This window comes from Dendrobium catenatum, unplaced genomic scaffold (assembly GCF_001605985.2).
Source record: "Dendrobium catenatum unplaced genomic scaffold, ASM160598v2 fragScaff_scaffold_1445, whole genome shotgun sequence".
In the NCBI taxonomy this organism is placed as follows: Eukaryota; Viridiplantae; Streptophyta; class Magnoliopsida; order Asparagales; family Orchidaceae; genus Dendrobium; species Dendrobium catenatum.
The window spans coordinates 132,959-143,236 of NW_021319907.1; the positions used below are offsets into that span (position 1 = coordinate 132,959).

A 10,278-nucleotide genomic window follows, 5' to 3' on the forward strand; every position below is an offset into this window, starting at 1 on the left:
TTCTGGTAATCTTCTTCTTTAAAGGGTAGCTCACCATCTTGCCAAATAAAATTTGTGATTTGTTGATATTGACTCGTTGTCCTGTCCACTTGCAAAACTCCTCCACAATATTCTTCAATTCTTTGGCTAAAGTAATAGAAACATGAGACAAAATCTGTACATCATCTGCATAAAGAAGATGCGAGATTCTTGGACCTCTAGGTGATATATGAATACCAAGATCCTTCCCCCTTTGCTCCAAAGAATTGGATAAGAGTTGAGAGCACAAAATGAATAGATACGGAGAAAGAGGGCATCCTTGATGGAAGCCACTTTTAGCACAAATCCAATTGGAGTTTCTTCAATTGATAATGATAGAAAACCTCACATCTACAACACATTCCATAAGTAGGTTAGAAAATAGAGTGGGAAAACCATACCACTTAAGCACCTGATGAAGTGTTGACCAGCCCATAGTATCATAATCCTGTTCCATATCCAATTTAAGAGCCATCAATCCCTTTCTATTCTTGGATAACTTGAACTTATAGAAAATTTCCTGAGCCAAAAGTCAATGCTCAGAAATGGATCTACCAGGAATAAACGCTGCTTGTTCTTCATACACCATCTTGTCAATTACCTTCTTTAATCTGTTTACTAACATGCTAGCCACAATTTTATAGTTGGTCTGACAAAGGCTAATAGGCCTATAATTTGATGGAAGCAAAGGATATTTTACTTTAGAGATCAAATTAATTAAAGTATCCTTCCATTCTCTATTTAAGAAATGAGTTTTGAAAAAACAATTGACTGCATTCCACAAGACCTCCCAAACTATACTCCAATAGCTTTTATAAAAAGATGAAGTAACTCCATCAATACCTGGTGCCTTGTTATTGCCTTGCTGAAAGACCGAGATCTGCAATTCCTGGACTGAGAAATCCTCATTAAGCATGGCCAAATCCGCATTATTTACTTTCTGGATTTCTTCAACAGATGGCCAACCCGTCAGTTAACAATTCCTATGCTGCCATTTCTTCTAAAAAAAATTTGTAAACACCATCTCTATTTGATTCTCCTCCACTTGTACCGTATTGAACTCATATTTAACTTGATTAATTCAATTTCCATTATGTGTTGTAGATGCAAAATTCTAAAAAAAACTTGAATTAATATCACCTTCCTCATGCCATTTCACTTTAGCCCTTTGATTCCACCAGGTAGACAACCGCCTCAATGTTACATTCAGTTCGTGCACTTTGTTGCTTAGCAAAAAAAGATCATCAGCATTCTAGTTAACATCACAAGCTTCTTTATTTTGAAGATCAAGAATTTCCTTCTTCAAGGTTTCCTTCAATACATTCAAGTTATTGATTTTATTTCTATTCCAGAAAAACAATGCCTTCATCGTACGTTTGAGCTTCCTTTGGAGTATACTATATTCATCACCATAATCAGTCTTCATCAAAGAGTTATAAATAATACTCTTTGCAGCTGGATATGATCTCCAAGTGTCCTCAAACTTAAATACTTTATTCTTACCACATATTTTATCCTTCATACTTAGAACAATTGGACTGTGATCCGATGCTACTCTAGCAAGATGCTTGATAGTAGCCATAGGAAGCATTTGAATAGCAACTGAATTCAAAATACATCTATCCAACCTTTCCCAAATCCAAGAGGTCCCCTCTTTGTTATTACACCAAGTGAATCTTGGTCACATACTTCCAATGTCATGGAAATCAGAATTCACCATATAACTTTTCATCTCCTCGGTCCTTTTGAGAACAAGAACCTTTTGCCTCCTCTCTTCTCCTCCTTGTTAACAATGCAATTAAAATCCCCTCCAATAATAGAGGGAATTGTATACTCCATACAATCCTGGAGTTGTTTCCATAAGCTTTCCCTTTCCTTACAATTTCTGCTCCATAAACCGTGGCAATTCTCCAAATTCCCAAATTAGGAACCGAGAGACTACCAACAATTACTTGTGAAGATGTCTCCCTTATATCAAAAGACACCATATTCCTATTCCATAGAACCATAATGCCTCCTAAAGTTCCCTCAGTAGGGTAATGATAGTACTCCCAATCCTTCCCAATCAAGTAATCAACATATTTTATGTCAATTCTAGCCAACTTCGTCTCCATAAGCCCAATAAAATAGATACTATGATCTCTAAGGATTTCCTTCAAATATAAGGAGGCTTCTTTTTTCCTTGCCCCCCTACAATTCCAGATAAGAATTGAGGACATTAAAAAGGTGTAATTGATCTCTCACCACTCTTGGGGTTCAACCTATCTTACCTCTTTTTCTTCTTATGTTCCACATCCACAGGACCAAGTGATTTTAACTCCTTATCCAACTTCACCTTGACAACAGCACTGGAGACACCCAACCCACTTTGATTGATTTCAGCATCAATACATTCCCGGTCTTTTTTTTTTTTGTAGTTTTTATGTCTTTAACCTTCTCTACCAAACATATTTCTTGAGGATCCTCACTCAGTACAGCGAACTTGTTGGTAACAGCAGTCTTCGAATTCTCCTTTCCAAAAGATTTTCTATGTCCATCTCTACTATCTGGAGCCAGGACATCGTTTACCTCAAGAATATCCTTCTTATTTACCATTATTTTTCTAACAAACTTTGCATTATTCTTCAGATTGTTTTCTTCCCTGATAGAATTGTCGAGTTTATCATCATTCAGCACCTTCCTAACAACGTTTCCTCTGTTGTATCTCCTGTCTTTGAAGTGACATGGATCCAGGGTCCATATTCAGAACTAATCACTGATGATTTATTTTCCTGCAAATTCTTCTCACCAGTTTCCTTACCAACTTCTTTCTCCTTCAACGACTAATTTTCTATTCCAATAGATACATTTTCTAGGCATATCTCTCTGTTGTGGCCAACTCTACCACACTGATAACAGAGTAAATCGATTTTCTCGTATTCAACCCATTGAAAGAACCTTCCAGCAGAGCCATCCACCCACACACCATTCAACAGCTTTTTCTCCAGATTAATCCTTACACATACTCGAGCAAATTCCCGTTTGCTCCAAAGGAATGTATTGCCATCAATGTACATTGGCGTTCCCAAGCAAGATGCAATCCTTGAAATATTGTCTTCATCTCAGCAATACAACGGTAGACATGGAAATCTAACCCATACTGGTGCCGAGATTTCTTTAAACGTGTACAGATCAAATGCAGCTGACCACCTATCCATTCCAACAATGAATCCGTTTACATACCACGGTTCTCCATTCAAAACTTCATCAACCACTTCACTCGATTGAAATGAGTACAAGATCCAGTCCATACCAATCGATGTTAAGTGGAAACTTCCAAACCTGCTCCATTGCTTTCTCAATTCGGTGCTACAAATCGAAAAAGGCACATTGTTACCTAGCACTTTGATCATCACAAAATTCTTCAAAATCTGTGAATTCCTTGCTTCGATATCAGCATTTAACTTCACAGCAATTCCATCTTCTGAAAATTCGACACTTTTCTTATTAAACGATAGTTTGATTGGCTTTGGCTTCGACCAGGCTTCAACTATCTCATTACTATTACTCTTTTGCAATTCCATCTCTACTGGTCCTTCGTACACCGATATATCCTCCTTTAAAACTTCCGCCGACGAAAGATCATCACCAATCTTACGCCCCTTAAGCGTATCAAGAACCCTAGAAAGATTGTTCACACGGAGAATCAAGTCGTCTAATGCCGACGATTCATGAATTGCAACTCCTGGATTCATATTTCCACCAAGAATATCTTTCCCAACCAAATTCTCAATCAGCACGCTCTTACCCTTACCTTCAACAGGGGCTATCCGACGATGGTTTACCACACCTTCTTTAATAACAATTCCATTTGAACCTCTACCGCTTGGGCGTACAGGTCCCATAGGTCACGGGGCGTTCATGAGGACGAACACCGGAGATCAACCACTGCCGCCACCTCCAATCGTGAAAAATCCGCGAAAGGCCAAATTCAAAAAATAAGAAGATGATATGGAGGTGGTGTTATTAAGTATTAGTTTTACTATTGAGATACTCTCTCATACTATTGTAAATGATCAGGTGTATGGCCATTGTAGTTTGGTGGAGGCTAATGTTGGAAATGAATTGAGTAATAAAGTTTATGAGGAAGAGGGCGCTATCTTCGAAGAGGGTGAACTGCCTCGGTGTGAGAGGCAGGTAGGTATGACAGTTGATAGTAAGTTTATGTTTTTTTTTTTTTGAAGAATTGCAACATTTGCATTAAAAGAAGCAACAAAGAACTAGATACAAGTAATAAAAGGATCACATTCCTTCTTGATTAAGGCCATGAAGATGGAAGGGATACCTTCAAAAGAAAAACTATCAAAAGAAAAACAATTTTCCAATGCCAAAGTAGCACAACAATTAGCTACTTTATTACAATATCTATAGGCATGATGGAAAACAACCTTATTGAAATCATTTAGAAAAAATAAATCCTTTGCCGACCATCTATCCAAAGGCCATTTATTCTTCTTCAATAAATCTTGAATGAAATGGATAATGTTGACATTATCACTCTCAATGATAAACCCCTTGCATTCCAACATCCAACTCTTCAGGAACTCCTTCACCGTAAGAACTGCTTCCATTTAGAGTTGTGCCACATCCCAATGAGTCTTCTTCTTTCCAAATGCACTGATCAAACGTCCTTTATGGTCCTGAAAGACTCCACCAATACCACCAAGATTGGAGCTAAGCAAAGAGGCATCTAAGTTGATCTTAATCCACTCTTTCGGTGGAGGGCACCAAGTATTTGAAGGCTCCCTAAGGAGATTAGTACCCCAGCTAGAAAGATATGGACTAGATTTGGAAACAGCTAAGAACAATGCATTAGGAGCAACCATAGAAGCGGGCAAAGCATTCTTACCGTGCTTCACATAGTTTCGGTTCTTCCAGGATAAGTATATCACAGAACAATACAACTTGGCAACTCCAGAATTACAAGTTGAAAGCCTTTTATGCTCAAGTAGACAGCAATCCAAAGAACTGAAAACAGGGATCACAATACCCCATTCACGCAACTTCATAATGACCTACAGCATAAACTTACAATGCACCATAATATGTTCATAAGATTCAACCACTTGGTAGCCTCTCTCGCAAACATCAATTTTAGTGATTCTATGATTCTTAAGAAACAAATTAGTAGGAATCGTACCATTACCTAACCTCCACAAGAAGATTTCAACCTTCTTACTGAGTTTGAGCTTCTGCAGCCATTTGTAAAAATCAACATCTCAAAAGTATACCTGTTGAACAACAACTGTTCATAAACTATTGCAAAAACTGTCATTCTCGAACACCATTTCAGCAGCTCTATGCTATCCTCCTCCACATAATCAATTTGGATTTGTCTAATCAACAAGATAGGCTCTAGATGAAAGGCTCTCTGAAGCAAAATAGGATTCCATTCACCATTATTAACCAATAACTGTTGAACATACATACCATCCAACACATCACAGTCCACATATGTTGGCCACCGATTGATGCTTTTATCCAACAACCAAGCATCATTCAAAACATTGATTTTGTTGCCCTTACCCACCTTCCATCTGATAGCATTTTTCAAATTCTTGCCCCCATCCAACATAATCTTCCAAGCACTTGACGTGACTTTCTTCTGATCATCCTTCATAATCTCATCACCATATTTTGCCTTCAAAGTTCGATGAAACAAAAAGTACGATTTTTGAATGAAGTTCCAAGCCAATCTAGTTCTCAAAGAACCAATTCTCAATAAAGGAGATTGCAAACCCCCCATACTTCTCATCTTGCAAATTTCACCCCAAGCAACATAATGCATACCTTTAGACCCATCATTCTTATGCCATAAAAAACTTCTACACAGTTTTTCTAACTCATTCAAAACTCTTTTAGGAACCAAAGAGTGAGTATTTAGGAAATTTGGCATAGAAAGTAAAGAAGATTCAATGAGAGTGAGCTTACTCCCATTGATAATGACTTCTTACCCCAAGAGTTGAGTTTGTCCATGACCATACTCAAAAGTTCATGAAAATCTGCCATCTTGCTTCTTCCAAGTGAAATCTTCACTCCCAAATACATCATCTCCTTGACCTCCTTAAAGCCGAGAACTCTAGAAACTTTCTTCCTCATAGGGTAATTTACCACCTTACCAAATAAAATCTGAGATTTACTGACATTGACTCTTTGTCCTGTCCACTTATAAAAATCCTTCAATATATTCTTCAATGCTTTCGCTACAGTAATGGAAACATGAAACAAAATCAACACATCATCTGGATAGAGAAGATGTGTGATCCTTGGACCTCTAGGTGAAATCCGAATGCCAAGATTCTTCCCCCTTTGCTCCAATGAATTGAATAAGAGTTGAGAACACAACATGAAGAGATAAGGAGAAAGTGGGCATCCTTGATGGAAACCACTTTTAGCAAAAATCCAATTGGAGTTCCTTCCATTAATGATGATAATAAACCTTACATCTACAACACATTCCATAAGGAGGTTAGAAAACAAAGTAGGAAAACCATACCACTTAAGAACCTCATGAAGTGTTATCCAACCCATGCTATCATAAGCCTGTTCCATATCCAATTTAAGAGCCATCAATCCCTTCTTATTCTTGGATAATTTTAACTTATGAAGAATCTCCTATGCCAAGAGACAATGTTCTGATATGGATCTTCCAGGAATGAATGCTTCTTGCTCTTCAAAAACCATCTTGTCAATCACTTTCTTCAATCTGTTAACTAACATACTAGCCACGATTTTGTAATTAATCTGACATAGGCTAATAGGCCTATAATTTGATGAAGAAAGGGTATTTTACTTTAGAATTCAAAGTAATTAATGTATCCTTCCATTCTCTATTTAAAATACTGGTTTTGAAAAACTGGTTGACTGCATTCCAAAAAGTTTCCCAAACTATACTCCAATAACTCTTATAGAAAGAAGAAGTAACTCCATCAATACCTGGTGCCTTGTTATTCCCCTACTAAAAAACCGAGAGCTGCAGTTCATGTACAGAGAAATCCTCATTAAGCATCACCATATCTGCATTATTCACCTTCTGGACTTCATCAATTAACGGCCACCTCATCAGCTAACACTCTCTATGCTTCCACTTCTTCACAAAAAAATTTTTAAAGACCTTCTCAATTTGATCATCCTCCACATGAAATGTATTGAGCTCATCTTTAATCTGATTAATACGGTTCCCATTTCATCTTGCCGATGCAAAATTCTAAAAAAATCTTGAGTTTCTATCTCCTTGCTCATGCCATCTTACTTTTTCCCTTTGTTTCCACCAAGTAGACAGCCGCCTCAATGTAATATTCAATTCATGGACTTTGTTCCTGAGCACACAAAGATCATAATCCGACCAATTACCATCCAAAGCTTCCCTATTTTGAAGATCGAGAATTTCTCTCTTCAAAATTTCCTTCAACAAGTTCAATTCCTTGCAGTTATTTTTATTCCAGAAAAAAGTGCCTTCAAAGTATGGTTAAGTTTCCTTTGAAGGATTATATATTCATCACCAAAGTCATTCTTCTTCCAAGAGTTATAAACAATACTCTTAGCTGCATGGTATGATCTCCAAGTGTCCTCAAACTTAAAGATTTTATCCTTACAATGCACTTTATCCTTCATATTTAGAACAATAGGACTGTGGTCCGATGCTACTCTAGCAAGATGCTTGATAGTAGCCATTGGAAGCTTTTGAATAGCAGCCGAATTCAATATACATCTATCCAACCTCTCCCAAATCTGAGAGGTCCCCTCTTTGTTATTACACCAAGTAAACCTTGGTCCAACACTTCCAATTTCATGGAAATCAGAATTAACCATAAAGCTCTTCATCTCCCTGGGTCCTTTAGAGAACAAGAACCTTTTGCCTCCTCTCTTCTCATCCTTGTTAATAATACAATTAAAATCCCCTCCAATAATGGAAGGAATTGCATCCTTCATACAATCCTGAAGTTGATTCCACAAGCTTCCCCTTTCCTTACAACATATGCTCCCATATATTGTGGAAATTTTCCAAATTTCCAAGCTGGGAACTGAATGACTACCAACAATTGCTTGTGATGATGCCTCCACCACATCAAAAGAAACCATATTCCTGTTCCATAATACCAGAAGGCCTACTGAAGTACCCACAGCAGGGTAATGAAAATACTCCCAATCCTTTCCAACCATATAGTCAACATCTTTTCTATCAATGCTAGACAACTTGGTCTCCATAAGCCCACTAAAATAAATATTCTGATCTCTAACAATGTCCTTCAAATATAAGGAAGCTTCTTTTTTCCTAGCTCCCCTACAATTCCAAAAAAGGATTGAGGGCATTAAACAGGTGTAAATGGTGTCTCCCCAATCTTGGGGTTCAACCTATCATACCTCTTTTTCTTCTTGTAATCCAATTCCACAGGTCCTAATGATCTTAATTCCTTGGATAGCTTCACCTTGGCAGCAACACTATTTGTACCCAAACCATTGTTGCTGGCATTAGTATTAATATTGTCCCGACCTCTTTCTTCTATTTTTTCACCTTCATCATGATTCCCCAGACAATCTTCTTCAATACTTTCACTCAGCACAGCAAACCTATTGGTTATAACAGCATCCTTTCCAACAGGTTTTTCAGATTCAGCCATAATTTCTGGAACCAGGATGTTCTTTCCAGCAGCAATACCCTTCACATTCACCATTTTAATATCTTTCTGTAAATTATTCTTCTGATTAATGTTCCCCCTGAAAACATTACCGAACCTATCAGCATTTATTCCAATTCCAGTAACATTACCTCTGCTGCCTTTCCTATTTTTGAGGTGAACATGGATCCAAGGACCATATTCGGAGCTTATCACAGAGGTTTTACTCTCAGGCATAATCTTCTCGCCATGCTCCTTAACTACCTCCTTCTCCTTCAATGCTTGATTCTATATTCCAATGGATAAATTTTCTGGACAGATATCTCTGTTATGGCCCACTCTACCACACTGATAACAGAGAAGATCGATTTTCTCATATTCAACTCATTGGAAGAACCTTCGAATAGAGCCATCCACCCAAACACCATTCAACAATTTCTTCTCCAAATTAATCCTCACACATACACGAGCAAACTCCCATTTACCCCAGCGGAATGTGTTACCATCAATGTACATTGGCGTTCCCAAGAAAGATGCAATTCTTGCAATGTTGTCCTCATCCCAGCAATACAAGGGTAGACACGGAAATCTAACCCATACTGGTGCCGAAACTCCTTTAAACGTGTTTGGATCAAATGCAGCCGACCACCTATCCATCCCAATAATGAATCCATTTACATACCATAGTCCCCTGTTCATAACTTCTTCAACCACCTCACTCGTATGGAATGAACACAGAATCCAATTCATACCAATAGACATCAAGTGGAAACCACCAAACTTGCTCCATTGCCTTCTCAGTTTGGTACTACAAATCGAAAAAGGCACATTGTTTCCCAGCACTTTAATCACCACCGAATTCTTCAAAATTTGAGAATTCTTTGCCTCCATTTCTGCATTCAACTTAACAGCAATACCATCTTCTAACAATTCGACCAGGTCCTTATTAAATGATATCTTGATTGGCTTTGGTTTCGACCAAGCTTTAGCAACCTCATTACTTTTGTTCTTCCAAAATTTACTATCTGTTGTATCCTTAATATGATCCTCCATAACTTCAACTTCCTTCAGAACTCCCACTAACGACTGATCGTCATCGATTTTACGCCCCTTACTTGTATCAAGAACCCTAGAGAAATTGTTCACACGTAGAATTAAATCATCCGACGCTGATGATTCAATAATTGCCAAACCTGGATTTCCTTTTACACCAATATTTTCCTTCCCAGCCATATTTTCAATCATCACATTCTTTCCCTTACCTTCAACATGAAATTGACGGCAACGGGGTAACTCTCCTTCTCTGATCACAATACCATTTGAACCTCTACCAGTGGGACGAAGAGGTCCCGTAGGTCGTGGAGCATTCATGAAGATGCCAAACAAACGCCGGTGATCATCCACTGCCACCACCACCGATCACAAAAATCCCAAGGAAAATCAAAATTTAAAAATAGGAAGACGGACTTTCTCTCTCAAGAACTGGTAGCTTAAGAAGAATGACTCCCAATAGTGAATGTTGGATTATTAAGTTTCCCTTAACAAATCAATATCATAATGATTCCTTTACTGATACTTAAGATATGGATATCATGGCTAAATG

General features: G+C 37.8%; 1 protein-coding gene across 1 annotated transcript; it reads right to left on the reverse strand.

Moving 5' to 3' along the window:
- Positions 1-7,473: 7,473 nt before the first annotated feature.
- Positions 7,474-10,046, reverse strand: LOC110100076. The gene is made up of 3 exons (XM_020827468.1): positions 9,141-10,046; positions 8,422-8,963; positions 7,474-8,341 (listed from the first exon to the last, which is right to left on the reverse strand). Exons 1-3 carry the CDS (start codon positions 10,044-10,046, stop codon positions 7,474-7,476), a joined length of 2,316 nt encoding a protein of 771 aa, XP_020683127.1.
- Between the last annotated feature and the right edge of the window lie 232 nt (positions 10,047-10,278).

Excerpts from the sequence above, each read along its gene's own strand:
- LOC110100076 (XM_020827468.1), bottom strand. The coding sequence starts at position 10,046 with ATGAATGCTCCACGACCTACGGGACCTCTTCGTCCCACTGGTAGAGGT. Across the intron at positions 8,964-9,140 it reads GTAAATGGGAGTTTGCTCGT|AATCAAGCATTGAAGGAGAA; the intron begins GTATGTGTGAGG and ends ATTGGAATATAG. Across the intron at positions 8,342-8,421 it reads GATTACAAGAAGAAAAAGAG|GGGAGCTAGGAAAAAAGAAG; the intron begins GTATGATAGGTT and ends TTGGAATTGTAG.